Consider the following 20,530-nt stretch of genomic DNA (forward strand, 5'->3'; position numbering starts at 1 on the left):
AGAACGTAAAGAGAGCATCAAGAAGCAAGTAATCTTCATGTGTTCTCAACAAAACTAGAGATAGGGAGATGAAGAGAGCAAATTTCGAATTCTTGCATGGGTTAAGACAAGAGAATGAAATCCTCACTTTATATAGAAAATATTTGGGCCATAAGTTATTAACACTTTAAGAACCCATGCCCCTAAAGCCTATGTATTCCTTATGCTTCAAGTCATGCCCTTCTTTTGAATAAAATAATCAAAACACCATCACTCCGTATTTTAATCATATTATAGATGATTGTCTTTTTAGAGGAGTGTTATTTTCATTAAACAAATGAAGAGCCCATACTCTATTTTGTCTAGTCATATTTCGAAATTATAAAGGCAAAAGAAGACAAAATCCTTTTATATTTTATAAACCAAGTTTATAAAATATAAACTTTAACATTTTGGTAAAATACAAAAGAGTTTATCTAGTCCAAAATGTTGTACATGACGTATTAATTCATACAATATGAATTATGTAATATTACTTGCTAATGAAAATTATTATTTCCTAGAAATAAATAATTTTCAATTAATTATAAGAGTTTATTGAAAATTTATTAAAACCAATTTCTAATAAACAATCAATTATATCAACTTGTTGTTAGTGTGACCCTTTAGTATCATATGTTAATTAGAAATATCACTTTAATATGATTCTTGAGCAAACTAGATCTTTCAAATCAAAGTCAAAGAAATCAAGAAATCTGAAGCCAACGGTGTGGAGATCCTTAGACACGTCGTGGTGATTTGGTTATTTCGTGATCTAATATGTGCCTTGGAGAATACGCATTTTAAGTGGTCGCCACGCCATGTAGCCTATTAGCCACAGCATGGGAGGTGATTTTTGGAAACTATATGTTAATCGTTTTGGCTCTCAGCCCTAACTTATGCTGGAAGCTATTGACGATTTTTGAAGACCAGAGGCATCTCTTGGAGACTTTGGAGATCTAAATTCGTTTTGGCATAGTGATTGAAGAGATCTAGAAGAAAACATTATTAAATCTTTTGGTTTTCTAGTTCTAATCATGTCTGGTATTATTTTTTTGATTCTATGTGTTTTTCTGCTATGATTATGGGCTAAAACCCTTGTACTTTCGTTGGTGATGATGAACCCTTTGAACTATGTGTTGATTTCAATCTTATGAGTAATTATTGTTGGTATTACTAGTGTTGATAAATCAAAACCCTTACATGTTTAAGTTCTTGTTTTTAATTGCCTTGATAAAAGTTTTGTGTAGTAGATGATCATTCTATTTGTATTAATTTGTTTACCTAGTGGTTTATGATCGTTAAATTTCTAGAGCTAGGATTGGACAAACCTTAGACTATATAATTAAAATTAGTAAATTTAAATGTGTTAGAGAGCATAATTGATCATAATTTTATGCTTGGTTGCTTGACTTGCTAATAAAAAAGTAACTCGTAGATTTATCATGCATAGCCAAACTTATCTTTATATCAATTTAGTGTTTACTTGTGTTTGATCATAACATAGTAAGTCATAAATTGGTAACAAATAGGAATTTGATCATAATAATTTGTTAAATAACAATTTGGTAACCAACAATAGTAATTTCATAGAAATCAACCATAGGGAAAAGGGGGAATTTGGATCTAACGAAAGTTACTCTTTAATATTGAACTCAAATCGTTTTCTTGTTTCTTCTTTCATTTAATTTATTTACATGTTGAGTGTTTTAAGTTTCTAGACTTGCAAAACTAGAAACACCCCCCCCCCCCCACGGTTTTTATTTGCTTAATTTACTTAGATAACTTAGTAGGTAATTTTAGCTGTTATTTCCGTTCCATGTATTCGATACCCGACTTACCTGAACTTTCCTATTATCGATTGGGTACACTGCCTACCACATATTACTTAGTCTATATTAGTTGGTTTTAAAACTAGTACTTAAAATACACATCAAGATTTTGGTGTTGTTGCTGGGGAACGACTTAATTTTAGTTAATTTTATCTCGTATTAGTTCTCGATCCTTTGTGTGGAATTTATTTCTCATAAAGTTATATTTCTTTCATTTTATATTTTTCCCGTTTTAGATTTTTTTTGTCCTTACAGTAACCATGCCGTAGAGAACTACTTTAATGTTCCTAATGTTCCTCGTGAAATAGTGTTGTTACGGATGCGCCCGGTAACTTTTAAAGGAACAACGAAGGATTGGCATAAAGCACTTCCACCCGAAGCCATCACCACATGGGCTCAACTTCATGAACATTTCATCCAACACTTCAAGCCACCATCAAAAGTTGCAAAATTTAAGAAGAACATCGCTAACTTTAAACAACAAGGTGGAGAATCCTTGTATAAAGCATGGGAAAGATACAAGGGGTTGCTGAGAAATTGTCCACAACATGACCTCAATGTTCAACAAGAAGTCTTGATATTTTATGACGGGGTAAACATGACCACTCGAAAACTCCTTGACTCTCAAGTACTGCTAACGAAGAAGGCTTCGGCAACAATTAAGGAGCAAATTGAGGATTTTTCCAAACAATCAAGGGAATATCACAACCCTCGAGAAGAGAAGACTAGAGGATACAAAGATTGCAATGGAGCTTCGAAGGATGTGGTTGCAGTAATGGCAAAGTTAGACTCCATGGACCTAAGAATGACACAAATGGTTCAATCCATCCATGCAATTCAAGTTCGATGTGATAATTGTGGTGGAACGCATTTAACCAAGGACTGTGACCTCGACAAGAATGGAAATCAGAAGGTTCAAGCATGTTATTGAAGTGGGGAGAAGTATGGTGAAGATTGGAGAAAACCCAAGAAGGAGTGGTTGCCATACGATGAATATAAGAAAGCCAAGGAAGAGAAGTTTATGCAAACCGTTCGAGGCTTTTATCAAAAAGAACAACCACCGTCCAAGAATAAATACTAGTTTGAGTCGATGCTTGCACCTTTGCACCCGTTTCTAAGAAAATACATTAGGTGACTGATGTCATGATAAGAAACCAACAGGCTGCAATAACAAATATTGAAACTCAGTTGGGTCAATTGACCAAAATTGTAAACGAGCGCTTACCACTTAAAAGTCCCAAACCAAAAACACAATCTAATAATATGGCAATATACACTGAAAATGTAACGCCCCAGTTTTTCTCGGTATGTTTAGTTATTTTAATTTAATTATTCTTGTAACCTTGGGTTAATTTATTTAACCAAGGTCTAATTTTCTTATGTTATTGGACTCTTTTGATCATCTTGTAAACTCCTTTTATCGAAGTCCATGGGCTATGGGCCTATTTGCAAAATCCATCTAGTTAATAGTACTTAATGTGTTAATTGAGTCTTTTGGAACACACACAAGAAAAACACTCTAAACCCTACCCTCTCTCTCTCCCCCTCACGCCGTCCTTCTCTCTCTCTTTGGGATCAAGAGCAGCCAAGGGGCTATTGTTTGGAGCTTAATTCTTGTTCATTTCCAGCCTTGATTTGTATTGGTATGAACCTCCTTATCATTTCTTACAACTTGATTCATAACCTTGTTCTAGTCTTATGATTTCATCTTCACTTCTACTCCTTATTATTTGATTTGTATCTCTTTTGTTATTTGCAAATAATTGTATGTTATACATCATCTCAAGATCCTATCTTCACCCCATATATGGTGGATGATGGATCTAGGTGATTACATGTTGCAAAAGATCATGGAAACCCTAAAAGGGAGAATGGTGATTTTATGTGCTTTATGTTTATTTTCATGTTGATTATTATTACATTCTTATGGCTAAATGAAATCCTAATGATCCCTAACCCTTTTTAGTACCACCATGATCATGGGGACTGAATTGGGATGATGAACACATCTTAAAATGTGTTTCAAAGGGAGAAGGATGGATAAGCCAAAAAGGAATCATGGGTGGCTACAATTCTGTTTATCATCAAATCTGTAGTCATTTTGTAAAAATCACATCTTGAGCTCTAGAACTCAAACGGACCCCAAACTAGTGCCCGAAGTTCACAAATTGAGTTGGCTAACTTTCTTAAGGAGGCCAACCTCACTGATAAGGACCTTATCTATGGGCAAGAATGGCATATTTGCTGTTAGGTCTGATCCGGGTCTGTTCTGATATGTCATTTTGTTTTCATCATTTCTAAGGCTTGGAAAAGGATCCAAAGTGATTCCAAGTTTCTATATGTTCCTTATATTATGAATTTAAGATCTGGAGTAGATGGGGTGTTATTTCCAATTATAAATTGGTTAGAATGGATCCACACTCCAGATCAGTGGACAGTCACCAGCTTTTACTAGTGATGTGATTGTCCACAAAGTGAATTTTATATCCGGAGCTTGGGAAATTATTTTCATTCAATTCCAACTCTGAGACTTTCATTTGTATTTCCTTTACTTCTCTGAATTTTGGTTTGGACTAATTCTACTCACAAGTTGGGTAGAATTGGCCAACATCACTTGACTGTCCTGTTGGAGACAGCAGTGATACACCTTTTTGTAAAATTCATATTTAATTCATCCTTTGGAGTTAGAAGGAGTTCTTTATAGTTCTGGAATCCTGAACAATCATAGTTTCCTAAAACATTTAGTTAAAGCTATGTTTCTGTTTTAGATTTTGGAGTAAATCCGTTTTGAACAGTAGATCTGTTTTAGAGACCTTGCTGTGATTACTCTTTTCTCAACTCATAGCTTCATTACTTCTCCTTTCTAACCTTTAGTCCTTCTTTGGTGAGGTTTTGAAGTTTTCTCAAGCTTGGTAGCATTATGTGATTGTTAGCTATCCTTACTACTCACTCAAGGTGAGTTCTCTCACACCGTTGTATTGATGTTTGCGTTTGCTAGTTAGCTCGTGTGTGATTATTTGAATTTATTATAAAGGCATGCTATATAACCATTGTTTTAATTCGTACATGTGCACTGTATGTAAATAATTATGGATATGGGGACACCACCAAAGGATACGGATTTACCGGTGTTGTGGGTATGTAAGATCACCAACATAATACTCATGGTGAGGTGCGGTGATTAGGGCCAAATGATACGGGATCTTCCCGGTGCGGTTCAAACCTACAAGTCCTTCTTGTATTATATGCATTGATTCGTTCTTTGCCCTTATTATATAATTATAATTGGAAAACGGATTAGGGTTAGTAAATATGAATGTTAGTACAATGTCTGTGTTTGAATTCACTAAGCTTTGTGCTTACGGTTTCCCTTATTACTTTTCAGGTGTTAAGGTTAAAGAGGCTAAGGCTTGACATGGAGCACCGGGACACCGCTACTAGTTATTTTTGTTGGGACCTTATTATTATTATTACTTCCGCACTTATTTTATATGATTGTTAAGTTTGATGGATTATGTTATGACTATTTCAGTGTTTTAATTTAATTTAAGATGGGTTTTAAAAGTTTAAAATTTTTGCAAAAATTTGGGTGTCACAGAAAAAGAGGTTAATTCTAAGTCATTAGTGATCCCGATACAGCTACCAGACAGCCCGATCCACAACTGGAAGAAGCGAAGCATGAAGCAAAAGCAGAAAACTGCTCTACCCTCCACTTCCTTATCTATCTCGAGCCATGTGAAACTCACTGGACCGAAGCAGAAGAAATTCATGGAAAAAGTGATATCCTTCTCAATCAATGCTTCATTCCTAAAATCTATGGCTAAACTTCCTAAATTCGCTAAGGAAGTGATGACGAACCGAATGGAGTTGGAAAAAGCATCCATCATCAAGCTTAACGAATTGTGTTCCACTGCCATCATTGAGGGGTTGCCAATAAAAATGGGAGATTTAGGACGGTTAACTTTTCCTTGCATCAATCTCATGCCCTATTCCTTTTACAAGAAGCTCGCATTACCAAGGCTACAAAACACAAGAATGGCAATTCGAATGGCAGATCAATCAATAACTCATCCACGTGGAATTGTAGAAGACTTAGTGGTGAAGGTTGGAAAATTCATTTTTCCAATAGACTTTGTAGTCTTAGATATGAAGGCAGACGATGGCCTTCCTATACTCTTAGGAAGACCATTCTTGAGTACCGTGAGAGCCCTCGTTGACATTCATGACTCTAAGCTTACACTTCGGGTAAAAGACGAAGAAATAACTTTTGAAATGAACCAAAGAGTGATTCATGACGAACCTTTAAATGAGGTTTTAAGAGTGAAAAAATTGGATGGATGGTGGAAAACAAAGGAGTAGATGAAAGTCTCAACGAGTTAAAGGAAATAGAAAAAATGATGGAGGAAGAGATCAAGGCATGGGAGCATCCTCAAGGTGAAGGATCCAACCTTACCAATCCAAGAGCCTCAATCCCTATGGTTTTTGATGTTTTTGCTTATGCAAAATCAAAGGCTCAAGTAGATGAAGCAAGCAAAGAAGAAAAATTTGACTCGAGTGATGATGATGATGAGCTGAGTGAAAGAAGGTGAATCGGCATAATGATGAGCCGATGATTGCCAAGATGGAAGTGGAAACGAGGGGGAAAATAGGAAGAATGGAAGACACAATATGTTGTAAGAAAAAAAAGGTTGAAACGCAAAAATGGGGAACACGCCAACAGAATGAAAAAGGAAAACACGAAAAAGGCATATATATATATATATATATATATATATATATATATATATATATATATATATATATATATATATATATATATATATATATATATAGATATATAGGGAAATTTCAGGCTTACAAAAGAAGGTGGAAGGAGAAGAATGAGAAAAGAGAGATCTCACTCCCACCCACAACAACGTGGAGCAGGAAGGAGTCTAGCTCAACACTCATAAAAAAGAAGTGCTTGTTTGAGGCAACCCGCAGTTTGCATTTTCTTTTCACTCTACTTTTGCGTTTTTGTTTTATTTTTTTATTAATTAGGATTTTTACTCTTCTATCATCTTTTTTGATCATTTCTATGAGGACAAGAAACACATAAATGTGGGGTGTTGCAATTTTATGAAAAAAAAACTTAAATAAAATAAAATAAAATTTTTGTGCGCCCAATTGCCACAGCGTGGAGGAGTTGTATGTATGCATCTTCCAACCACTTGGAAGTTTCTCACTGGTGTCCTTGGGAAGTGTCTCTCTCACAAAACGAGAAGTCTTGATTAGATCTCCATCATCAAGAATTACCAGCTAGATTTTGCCCAACTTATCTTTGATCAAATTGTTGAGATTATCAAATGAAGTAAAAGATCTACTCGTGTTCCTTACCCTTGATGGTTTGCACTGATACTTCAGTATTTTGGTATCAAATATGATGATGAACATGTTGAAAATTAGGCTCATTCTTTTACATCTTCAAAGTTATTCAACCAGGATCCTGGAGATTAATGGAGCATTACAAGGGGAATGCAGAAGTGGATTAACACTCCATATGAGTGTGAAAGATTTACATATATTACTCATGTAGTCCCATGAGAGGACTATGAGTTGGAAGATGATGACCAGGCGTCTGAAGAGGAGAATGAAGATCCACAAGTTGACACTTAGAGCATCCCTTATTTTGATGAAGACGCTGACGTTGTTGGTAGTAATTTTGAGCATAACAGTAAGGATATGGGAGATGGTTGTTGTTGATCAATGTTAAGAAGATCAGGTATAGGATTATAGTGAGGCCGAATCCATTCATCCTAACATGCACATTCAATATGAATCTTCACCATCCATGGAAGATCAAGAGAAAGAATATGTCCCTGAAACTCCTCCATTACATCTTCAAATTGATAATTATGATCATATCTCTGAGACTTTTCCTCATAACCAAGGTGATTCACCTTCTCCTCGTACACCCTCTCTGAATCGAGTTTGAACTCTATTTTTTCGCACTCCTCATGAACAATAAATACAGCATGCTCATTCTCCACCTGCTCAAACTAAACAACGTCCTCTTGTTCAACAAATTCTTTCAACTCAAGAAACTACATGGGAGAGCAATCGCAACCAAGTCTGTTTCTTGCTGAGTTCAAATATTTGCATGAGAACATTATATATGTGTTGAAGTCTCTTGTTCAACTAACTCCAACATGAGTCAGCGACTGACCACAATAGAGATTAATGTCGCTGAATCAAATCAATAGTTACAGGAGCCAACATTGAAACTGAGGATGATGGGTATCAATCACCTCTAGGCAATGATCAACAACTTCCTCTTGATTCTTTTGGAGCTCCTCCAAGAGGTGGTCCTACATCCACCATTACTCCTCTATTGCCTCTTGGTTCTCCTCCATCAAATCTGTCTCCCCCAAACAATACACCTTCATCTTCTTCGACTCCATAGAACCAAACACTTGCACACATTTTTGTTATACCCTCTCTGTCTGATGATGCCAAAAAGGGGGAAAATTTCACTAAGTCTACTAGAAATGTTGATATTGACGATGAAATGAATGTTGAGGACATTCGTGATCAGTTGGATGTAGAATATGAAGTCTATTGCATGGACTTATCATTCATAGATGTAATACCACTTTAAACAGTATTTCTAGATTTCCACGTTGACGCTGAGGGGGAGCAAATTCCTCAGGAAAAGGAAAACGCTCCTCGAGGATATCCTAGTGACACTGAGTCCAATGATGATGTTCCACTGAACAAGAAATGAAAGACCAAGTCTTCCTCTGATGTTGGTCCCTCCAAAAAGAGATCTCAAGAGCGTACAGTTCTTTAAATGGCAAAAGTTTTTGGGGAGTGTCTATCGAGCAGACTAGGAAATTTGTACGGAAACAAACATCCAATCCGCAAATCGGATGTATACTAAGCAAGACTCCAAGATGATTCAAGAAAGATTAATTTCCTCTAGTAACTGCATGATCAGATTGAGCGATTGAAAGAGTTTAATCTGAAAATATCAAAGGGGAAAGTTGTTCAAGAAAGCACAATTACCAAACTTGAACGGAGTAGGATTAGAGATGTGCTAACAAGAAGAAGTGATCATGATCCAATCATCAAAGTGAGATGTACTAAACCCAAAACTAAAGGAATGCTTATAGTGTATATCACAAGGCGTGGTGACATGGGTAAAGCAGGTGGCCAATACACTGAGGTCTTATCTTCCTAGGATTTTGTGAAATTTAGGTACATTGAGTGGATGCAGCTTCTAGAGTTTCTCAACAAGCAGAAGGGAAAATATGTTGAGAAATTTAGGCTTGTACTTAAAAGAATCATCATAAAGATTGAGGATCTTGACTTAGTGCCCAAGACCTCTAATAAAGCTTCCTCGTCCTCAGCGTCTACTTTAGTGCCGCTTAAGAATTGCATGTTTGTGTCACATGGAACTCGAACAAAACTATCACTTCTTAATCTCTCTTGATCTAAACAAAAGGAAGAAAGAGCTTGTTATTTTTGATTATTTGTGGGTCAAGCTAGAAGCTGAAGATGATGTTAATGAGTTCTATCGCCGTTCAGAAGAAGAAGATTTTGGGTTTTGTGTAACAACCTAATTTTTCAAAGAAATTTTTCATTTTTAATTAACCAAAAACATTCAAATAAATCAAGAAATTCCAAAACAATTGTTTCAAATCCATATTCATTACAACTTTATTTTTCAAATATCAGAGTGTCCCATAAGGTCGCCTGAGAGAGAGTGCACGCCGTGTCATCAAGCTTTGCCCTTGCCCTTGGACTCAGATGAACCTGAAACAAATCCACAAACTGTAAGTGAATGCTTAGTGAGTCCCCCAGAGCATACCACACACATACACATATCATGTTAGCTAATCAAAGCTACGCACGTAACACATAAGCCATGCATACATAAAACCTGTAAGAATGTCATGGGCTACCCCCACATGGTCTTTACCTAGGACTGCCATGGGCTACCCCACACGGTCTTACATCAAATGTCATGGGCTTCCCCACATGGTATTTACCTAGGAATGCCATGGGCTACCCCACATGGTCTTATATCCAACGCCACGGGCTCCCCCTGGGGTCTTCCATGCAAAAACTCACAATCACATATCATAACAAATCACATTCCATATCAAATCACATAATGACCATCACATATAACATAATCACATAATGGGCCGGCCTTGGTGCCTTAGACCCATTGATATGGTGAGAAGACTCACCTCTCAAAGGCTGAACCAGAAAACTGTAGTCGGATATATCCCACGTTGCTCCTCCCAATCTGTCTATAATCAATGAGTAAATATCTCAGCATAATCCCATAAATACCCCCAGGGTCAACCCTGGTCAAAGTCAAGGTCTATAGTCAAGGTCAACAGTCCATATTGACCTTGAGTCATCGAGTATAATCAGTCACTCTTCGGGTTCCCTGCTACACTCACCGACTCACCGAGTCACCCGAGGGACTCTGTAGAATTAAAGAATCGAGTATAAAATGAATCAGAGTGTAGAATCAAGTAAGAAAGCGAAATTGAACACCGGATGTAAATATGATCTTGTTTCAGCTCTATTACGCTTTCAAATGTTTACAGAGTACAAAGACAGGTCTGTAAAAACTCTTATCTAACTCTAGTAAATATCCCTATTTATAGGGAACAGAAAGCGTACAAAAAATATACTAAGGCATAGACACTAAAGTTTCGAATAAAAGCACCTTAGTAAAATACATTACAAAACATTCGAAGAGGCAAAATATATTTCGACAAATTACAACATTTTAACCCTTACAATCTCCCCCTTTGTAATCATAGTCGAACATCTTAATTTGTAAGAAGCTGGATGGAATACAGCATCACTCTTCGAATTTCCGTGTACCAGGAAATAATCTTCTTAAGCTCTTTCTTATCTCCTTCATTGTTCTTCTTACAATGATTCATACAAACAATTAAGTTCGTATATTGAGACGTTGAATACCTTTCCACTTCACATGCCTGGAATAAGAAGTGTTTTGCTTTTCTAGCTTTGTCCTTTCCTGCGAAGACCATTCCAAAAGGCTTTAAGCAGATTTCACCATCAGCATACTTCTTCAATTCTGCCTGAGTCTTCGTAGGAGCCATTGGAGCTTTAATTTCCATACCTTTAGTCGTAGCTAACTCCACATCAGTTAGAGCCAAGCACTCATAATAATTTTCGATGAAAATCTTGATGTGAGCAACTCCAAGCTTAAATTCATCAGGTTCCATGTTTTGAAGATATGAAAACGATTTGTCTTTCAGAATCAAAGCAACTTGTATAAGATCATACAAGTTCATTAATGGAAAATCTGCAATAGTAAATTCGCAAATATTTCCATTTGCCCTGGCAACCACATACTTGATATTTTAGACTGTGTTTTCGAAAACCACATCCTTTTTCATACTGATCACTTTCTTGATCTTTATCAATGACCAAACTTCCTCAGGGGCTTTTGCAAGAATAGCATGAAATCGAATTTTCATGTGTGTACCATCATCCTTTTCTTTGAAATTACCTTCTGCCTTAAATTGAGGCATGATGAACATCATTTCGTTTATCGGAAAGTCCAGCTGACTTGAATCAGTATTCGTAACCATATAACTTTGTTTTGGTTTCTTCTCAAATGAAAACATATGATTAAACGCTACTTTGGCCTCAATTGTTTCATAATTGTAGTGTTTGGCCGGATCGCCTTTGTCCATTCCCTTCGGATCACTTGCACGCTGAGTCATTATGCTTTGAATCAATCTTAGTTTTTCGATTTCAGCTTTTGCTTCGGCTTTCCTTTCTTCTTTCGATTTTTCCACCACAATTGTTTTCCCTTTATCTTTCACGACTGAATCATCTTTCACCTCCATTGTTTTCGAACTACTCCCAACATTATCAGTAGGTTTACCAATCACAATTCCTTTCGAAATTGGTCTTGTAATTGGCATGGTTGTTACGACTGTTGAAGTAATCGGCCCAGCAGATGCTATAACTGGCTTTGTTGTTGGGATCTTTGAAGAAAACATCTTTCCTACAACCTTCGCATCATCACCACTGACCTTCGAATCACCAGTTTTTCTTTCTCCCCCTTGCACCCCTGTGAAAACAGGTGGGGCATTTGTTGTTGGAAGAAGGCTGGATATGCGAGATAGAGGAGCAAGTTGCTTGTTGAGAATTGCTTCGAAGTGTAGGAACTTTTGAGATAAAAATTCAGGAGTAATCAGGGAAGAGGAAACCGGCTGGACAGATAGGTATTTTAATTCCTTTAGCAAAGTAGTCACTTCCAAAAAGTTGGCACTTTCTGTTGTTGAAAGATGAGTAAGTTGAGAACTCAAATTTTCATATAATTTGACAAATCTTGTGACAGCGTCACAAATAATATCAACCTTTTGAGTCAGAGATGCATAATCTTTTTGAACAGTTGCAATCTCTTTTTGCATATCTTCACGAAGTTCATGAATCTGCAGATTGACATCCTCCCTGACTTTCTTTACTTCTTGAACAAATAGAACATGCCTTTCCTTTGTTACATGCTTGAATTCTTTCATATCTCCAGCAAACTTTGAATTTTGAGAATTGATGTGTAGTTCATTATTTTGATCACTATGATCAACCCTCTCCAAATTTCGAGATTCAGAGTCTGTAATCATCCCAGATACTTTACTTACAACTCTGGCTTCGAACATTTTCAACAAAGAATCAAGCTCTAAACTTGAAACAGACGAACCACCCCCCAGATCAGCTTGAGATTGAATTATAGAATTCAACTTCTGATTCAAAATTTTAAATTGCTTCATTATCATCAGCATATGATCTGGAAACTCCTCTTCGTCTTCATGAAACTCTAATTCTTCAAACGTACTTCCAAAACCCTCATTATCAGTTTCTGTTTCCATAAAAACGGTTTCTTGAATGGTGGAATTAGGTTTGGGTGTATCAGTGGATTGAGAAGAAAAATTAGAAGTGAAGGGTTGATTGATTATGTGTTCGAATGTAGGGGAATCAATGGTGGAAGTAATTGGAATAATTGGTGGAGGTAAAGAAACAGTATGTTTGAAAGTTAAAGAAGTTGGATGACCATGATCTTCTTTATTCGAATCTCCTTCACCCATATTGACATTTGTATCCGTATCAGATACAAATGTAGGGATGCCTGAAGTTCGTACCTCCTCAGAAACTGATTTGGCAGCTGAATCTTCAGGTGGTATGACTATTGTCTGCTCAGGAGTTGAACTTTCTACATGAAGAGTTACTTCTGGTGTTTCAGGAATTCTTTCATCATCATGTTCTATAGACTCAGTAGAAAGCATAAGCTTTCGTGTCTTCTTCTTCTTCTTCTTCAACAAATGTTTGGCCATATCCTCAGCCCTTCGTTTCTTGGATAATGGAGAAACAGGTGCTGGTACTTCTCGAATTAAAACACCTTAATGAGTGATGTGAGGTTTTCGAACCACTTTTTGTGTTGGAGACTTGCTTTTATGTGTTGACTTCATTTTGATTCTTCGAAACATACCAGTCTTCGAAGGAATGATCACTTGTTCTTGAGTTTCTTCAGCAACAGGCTCAATCACTTGTGTCTCAGCAACAGACACTTCAACTGTTAGAGGCTTCTTCTTTGGAGATTTCGAAGAAGTCAACTCTGTGATTTTGTCTTCATGAGAAGTAGTTTCAGTCTTCTTTGACCGCTTAGATTTCTTACCTTCCCTGTCCAATAGTTTCCTAGTTTCGATAGTAGAATCAATAGTCTTCAAATATGCCACTAAAACAGAATTCAAAGGATCAACTGTTTTGAGCATTGCATCTGGAATACGAGCAATGGATGGAAAAACCTCAGCACTATTTGTGACATCCTTCGGATAGTGGTATGGTTGAAAAACAGCTTTTTCTTCATCATTGGGTACCAATATCTCTTCCTTGTTGTAAAAATGTTGTAAAATCAAGCTCCAGTATCTTGCACACGAAATACCATGAATAGCATTCGTGTGTTCTACACTCTTTTGGAATTCCTTCCACAATTGTGTAGAATAATCCACTTGAAGATCATAGTATAGCCCAGCAACCATAGCATATACTTCCATTCTTCCTTTGTCAAGACCAACTGTTCTCCCAGTTAAACATCTTAGAAAAATACCAAATAAGAAATTCCAGATACTTGGAAGACCAGATTTCTTAAAATCACTGATCTTGGATAACTGAGGCTGATATCCCATCTCATTAAACATATGAACTATTTGAGGAAATATGAAAGCAACATACGGAGGTGAATTCGGAATTTCAAGAATTTGGCAAAAGAGTTTCTTTGATAATCTGACCTTTTTGTCATTCACCAGATGGAAAGTAATTGTATCAGAAGCTTTATTGTAAGTAGCGGTTGATTCGGCTTGAGAAAGCCATGACATTGGAACAGAGAATGAACTGGACATCGCCTTAGACAAAACAGAGCTCTTTAAGGCAACGATTAACATCTTCAATTCTTCCGGGTATTTAGAAACATCACCCTCCAAGTAATAGTTAGTTGCTTGAATCTCCATAATTGGCAATGAAGATACATCTTCAGTGGTATGAGAAGGATCAGCATCAACATGAACATAAGTCGCCATTGTTAGGGTTTGAAAACTTTGGAGATCAGAGAATTTGGGAATTTGTTCTTTTTTATCGCGTAAACTGATAATGAACCCTTGAATCCCCTTTTATATGTAACCCTGAAGTTTGAATTTGAAGCGAGATGTATATTTAATGATATCTGACGTGGCACCTTGAAAATCGGACCATTACTGCGTAAAAGTAGCCATGCGTCAAAAAGTATCTGTCACATCACCTTGAAATCCGGACAGAATACCATACGTCATTAAAAACCAGCCTGTATTGTTATCCCCAAGAAGATTGTAACCGTCAGAACCCTTCGTATGGAAGCAAGGCTCTTTCGCTTTTGGGATGAAAAGCGAAGTCATATGCCAGATGTTTGAAATCATCAGCCTGAGTTAGTATTACTCAGAACGTCAAGGATTTCGTGAGTGCAGTGTTCCAAAGAATTTAGACGAGAAACAAAGATAAGAAAATTTTGGGATATTGTGATGTCAAAATATTAATTTGACACAAAGGCAGATAAAATCCTGGGCAAAGATTGCTTCATTAATCATTAAGAGAAATGATCAACAGCTTGTGTAGGTTCCCGTGAAATACAATCGAATACTTGTAAATAAGTATCAGAGGGCTTCTTTTATAATGCTTCGTGGGTAGTTTAAAATTTTCATTACATGTCAACCTAAACATAAGGTGATAAATTGTAACAGAAATTACTTGTTTGACCAGTGTAGTCAGGGACAAGTTTTTTTTGATAAATTTGAAGTGACATTGAAGTTCGAATGAAACTCACACAGAAATCATTTTCAAGAAAAAATTTATGCTGGATCTTGTTGGGTAACAAACATCATGGATTTCGAATGTTTGATCAAGACCACTCATACGAATTGAAAATGATTTGGAGTTTCGAATGTTGGTACTAAACCAAATGTTTCGTGAAAATTTGGAACATAGTTCCCCGTCAATTCCATAAAAGTTTAGAAAATTGGGTTTCTCTTTCATCACGGTCTCATGATGTCAGATCATAAACACAGATTTTTGATATATCTAAGTCTCGATGGGTTTGATCAGAGACCTCTCGGACATATATCTTCGTGTGTGATCGTGTAAGAACTTTATGGGTGAAAAAGATTGGTGTAAGACACGAAAGGTACCTCTGTTATTTTTGGACAAAACAGTAAACTCTTAACTCATTTTGAGAAGAGTCAGGTAGCTCAGAGACTAATGTGAATATAAGCCTTATTGGGAAGAAATTTTTGTATGAATAATTTCATTAAGGCTTTCGTACACACACATTGAGTCATTGGAGGCTTTGGACAACATGCAGCAGCATGCTTCTAGGGACAACTTAACTAGTTCAAAATATTGATAATTTATCAATTCGTACGAAAAATGTACCTGACCCTAGAACTGCAAGCATAATCCACTGTGTATCATCATATATATCTGTAACAAAATACTAAAAAGAAATAGCCAACAAAATATTTTTGTTGTTTTGATTTTTCGAAAATAGAGACAAAACAAAAACAAAACAAAATCTTTTTGGATTTTTAATTTTTCGAAAATTAAATGACAAAAACAAACGAAAATCTTTTTGGATTTTTAATTTTTCGAAAATTAAAAGCTAACTGTACTTGTTGCAAATACACGAAATTTTATCATCCCCTGATACGTGACAAATTTACGAATTCGAAGGGATTCGAAGCGTTGACTATAAATAGTAACCTCTGAATCAACCCTTAAAATATATGATAAATTTACGAATTCGAAGGGATTCGAAGCGTTGACTATGAACAGTAACCTCTGAACGTTAATTGTTATTGCTTTGTTTTTCATTCAGCACCTCTGAATCATTCCTGGTCAATCATCATTCTCCTTTTTCGCATGGAACAGAATTTCCATCTATCATTCCAAGTCCTTCTAAAATTTTCACAAAGGATTTTTCATCTAAAGGTTTTGTGAAAATATCAGCTAACTGATCAGTTGTTTTCATGAAATGTACTTCAATATTTCCATCCTCCAAGTGATCCTTGATGAAATGATAACGAAGAGCTATATGTTTAGTCTTCAAATGTTGCACAGGATTATGACAAATTCTTATTGCACTTTGTGAATAACAATATAATGGAATCTTTTTCATATTGATTGCATAATCACGCAATTGACTTTGAATCCATATAATTTGTGATGTGCAAGCAGCAGCAGCCACATATTCTGCTTCAGCTGTTGAAGTTGATACACATGTTTGCTTTTTCGACTGCCAGCTCACCAATTTGCCATCGAGAAATTGACATCCGCCACTTGTGCTTTTTCTATCAAGATTACAACCACCCAAGTCTGCATCCGAATAAGCTTGTACAAAGAACCCTGTTTTCGAAGGATACCACAATCCTAACGAAATTGTTCCTTTAAGATAACGAAATATATTCTTCACAGCAGTGAGATGTGGTTCTAGTGGATTTGACTGATACCTAGCACAATTACACACAGAAAACATGATATCAGGTCTACTCGCTGTAAGATAAAGTAATGAACCAATCATGCTCCTGTAAAGAGTTATGTCAACTGCAGGTTTATCTAACGAAGGTGTCAACTTTATGCCAGTTGCCATAGGGACTCGTAACTTTGTGCTATTTTTCAACCCAAACTTCTCTAGTAGATTCTTCGTATATTTTTCTTGATTAATAAAAATTCCTTCTCTGTTTTGATGAATATTCAGTCCAATAAAATTATTGATTTTTACCATCATGCTCATTTCGAACTTACTTTTCATCAAATCTTCGAATTCTCTAGATAAAGCAGGGTCAGTTGAGCCAAAAATAATATCATCAACATAAATTTGAACAAGCATTAGATGATTCCCAACTTTCTTTCGAAATAATGTGGGGTCAACAGATCCTTGTTTAGTTTTAGATTGTTTCAAAAATGAAGTAAGAGTTGCATACCATGCTCGTGGTGCTTGTTTTAAACCATAAACGGCCTTATCTAAAATATAAACATGATCTGGATATTCTTCGTTAATAAAACCTGGTGGTTGTTCCACGTAAACTGTTTCTTCAAGCTCTCCATTTAAAAATGCACACTTCACGTCCATTTGATAAACATCAAAGTCTTTGTGAGCTGCATAAGCCAGAAATATACGAACAGCCTTGAGTCTTGCGACAGGGGAAAAAGTTTCTTCATAGTCGATTCCTTCTTGTTGTGAATATCCTTTAACAACAAGTATGGCTTTGTTTCGAACAATATTTCCATCTTTGTCGGTTTTGTTTTTAAAAATCCATTGTAACCCGACAATCGAAACATTTTCAGGTTTAGGAATTAATCTTCAAACCTTGTTTCGTTCAAATTCAGATAATTCAGATTGCATAGCAACAACCCAATATGAGTGTTCCATTGCAACCTTAACTGTTTTTGGTTCAATTTTAGAGATGAAAACATTAAACATGCAAAATTCTTGATGAGTATTCAATACTTCATTCTTTGCACGTATTTGAGCTCTTGTTAAAACACCCTCTTGTGGATTTCCAATTATTTGATCTTTCGGATGATCTCTTGTCCACTTTTCCATTGCCGGATAAGCTGGATCAAATTCCAAAGGTGCATCTTCGTATAAATCATCATTCTCTGAACTTGCAATCGAACAAACATCATCAAAATCACTATTATTCTCAATGGTTTCTAAATGCTCCCCCTCAACATCAGCATTCAATCTTTCATTCTCCCCCTCGAAAGAATTCTCTCCTTCAACTAGAGTGTTCGAATGCAAGTGCTCTCCCTCCATTGGATTATTTTGCATACTTTCGCCTTTCTCTGGAGAAGTTGATGTTGAATCACCAGTAAGCTTTGTTAATTCAGAGAGATGATTATAATTTGCATTTATTTCAGCATCAACAGGATGATCTGAAATACCAAAAATTAAATCATAATCAATATCTAAGGTTTGTGAAGATTCAGATTCATCTTGTATTTCTTTTAGAATAAGATGATTTTCACACTTCGTTTCAGTTTGTTTAATATAGTAATCATCAAATGTAAGATTAAAAGTTTCTTCAACTTTTCGTGTTCTCTTATTCAACACACGATATGCGACTGAATTATGCGAGTATCCCAAGAAAATCCCTTCATTTGCTTTAGCTTGAAATTTTGTAAGATTATCCTTGAGATTCATAATAAAGCACCTGCATCCGAAAACATGGAAAATTTGACGTTAGGTTTTCGATTGTTAAGAATTTCATATGGAGTGATGTTAAAACGACGATGAATGAAAGATCTGTTTTGAGTAAAACATGTAGTGGATACTGCTTCAGCCCAAAGGTATTGTGGAAGATTTGCATATGCCAACATAGTCCTTGCCGCTTCGTATAGAGACCTATTTCTTCGTTCAACAACACCATTTTGTTGTGGTGTATATGGAGATGAAAAATTATGCGAAATCCCTTTGTCCACCAAAAATGAATCAAGAACATTGTTCTTAAACTCAGTTCCATGATCACTCTTATTTTTTCGAACAATCTTCTTCAATGTTGTTTCCATCTTTTTGATAAAGTCAATCATGATTTGTGCAACTTCGGATTTAAGCCTGAGAAAATAAACCCACGTAAATCTGGAAAAATCATCAACAATGACTAATATGTACCGTTTCTTGTTGATTGTTGAAATTGTTGATGGACCACACAAATCAATATGTAACAGTTCCAGAGGTGCGACTATTTTCGAATCTATCATAATTGGATGTCCTTGTTTATGTTGCTTTCCAACTTCACAAGCTGCACATAAAGAATCATTATAAAATTTAAGTATAGGTAAACCTCTTACCAGATCTTGTATCACAAGTTTATTGATGTTTCGAAAGTTGAGATGAGAAAATCTTCGATGCCAAAGCCAACTTAAGTCTGATGTTGCTTTTGAAAGAAGACATATAGCAAGTTTCCCTACTATCGGATTGATGTCCAAAGTAAACATGTCACCTTTCCTTTTGGATTTAAGTAAAACTTCGTTAGTGTTGACATTCGAAATAATACTTCCTTCTTCATTAAAAAGAACTTGATTGCCAGTGCCCACAACAAGTTGGGAAACACTTATCAAGTTATGTTGAAGACCTTCAACATACGCAACACGATTCACTGTGAATTGTTCGTTTGTGATCTTCCTATATCCTTTGAATTGACATTTTTGATTGTTCCTAAACTTCACAACTCCAGCATTCTTTAGGCTTCGAAAATCACGTAAATTCTCCTTCTTCCCAGTCATGTGACGAGAGCAACCACTATCAATGTACCATTTATTATCATATTGCTCGTCACATAGTACCTACAATTAGTGGAAAAAATTAGGTACCCAACGCTTTTTGGGTCCTTGGAAATTAGATTTCAATTTCGAATGTAATGAAGAACTTTTAACCCAATCACAAACTTTGGTTTTGAGACTATCAATTAAGTTTACATCTTCATTTAAAGGAACCGAAACATAAGATTTTGATGGTTTCGAATGATCACTAACATTACCCTTCGTATTCTGAGTTTGTGAATGTACATTCTTTGTTTTGATTATTGGTTTCCATGCTTTGACAGATATGTTCGAATCCTTAGAAGATAAACTTCCATTTGATGAAGTATTTACATACTTTTCATAGGCTTCGTGAATTTGCTCCTTTGAAAATGTATTTGACTGATACATTTTTCCTTTGCCTTCAAGCCAATGATCAATGTTCTTCCTTGAAGTTATTCCCTTTTCATGTGAAATTTTCATAGTTTCTTTCTTCGTATGATTAGGAAAATTTGGCTTTTTGGGAACAAAATCAACTTTTGGATTGGTTAGAAAAGATTCACCATAAGATGTATCAACAGTGGATTTAAAATCTTGACGTTGAAAGAATTTTTGATTTGGATTTGATGTATTTGAAATTTTAGTTTTTGAGACTTTCGAAAATTTTGGTTGTTTATTCACTTCAGACCTTAAATGATTTGATTTTGATGAATGTTGATTATTTGTTGAAAAAGAGGAATTTTTAGCTCTAAAAACATTTTTGGGTGATTGTAATTCAGACATCTGTTGAGACTCAATAATCTGCCAAAATATTTTCT

At 35.8% G+C, this 20,530-nt stretch overlaps 1 protein-coding gene and 1 non-coding gene across 2 annotated transcripts; one reads left to right on the plus strand and one right to left on the minus strand.

Moving 5' to 3' along the window:
- Positions 1 to 2,298: 2,298 nt before the first annotated feature.
- On the minus strand, positions 2,299 to 2,405 carry LOC145118268 (small nucleolar RNA R71). The gene has a single exon (XR_013713227.1). It is a non-coding gene; the product is annotated as a small nucleolar RNA R71 (small nucleolar RNA).
- Positions 2,406 to 5,528: 3,123 nt separating this feature from the next.
- LOC145113515 (uncharacterized) lies at positions 5,529 to 6,209 on the plus strand. The gene has a single exon (XM_079049591.1). The coding sequence runs from the start codon at positions 5,529 to 5,531 to the stop codon at positions 6,207 to 6,209; it is 681 nt and encodes a 226-aa protein (XP_078905717.1).
- Positions 6,210 to 20,530: the final 14,321 nt, after the last annotated feature.

This window comes from Lactuca virosa, chromosome 5 (genome assembly GCF_052849685.1).
Source record: "Lactuca virosa cultivar CGN04683 chromosome 5, Lactuca_virosa_CGN04683_v6, whole genome shotgun sequence".
Lineage (NCBI taxonomy): Eukaryota > Viridiplantae > Streptophyta > Magnoliopsida > Asterales > Asteraceae > Lactuca > Lactuca virosa.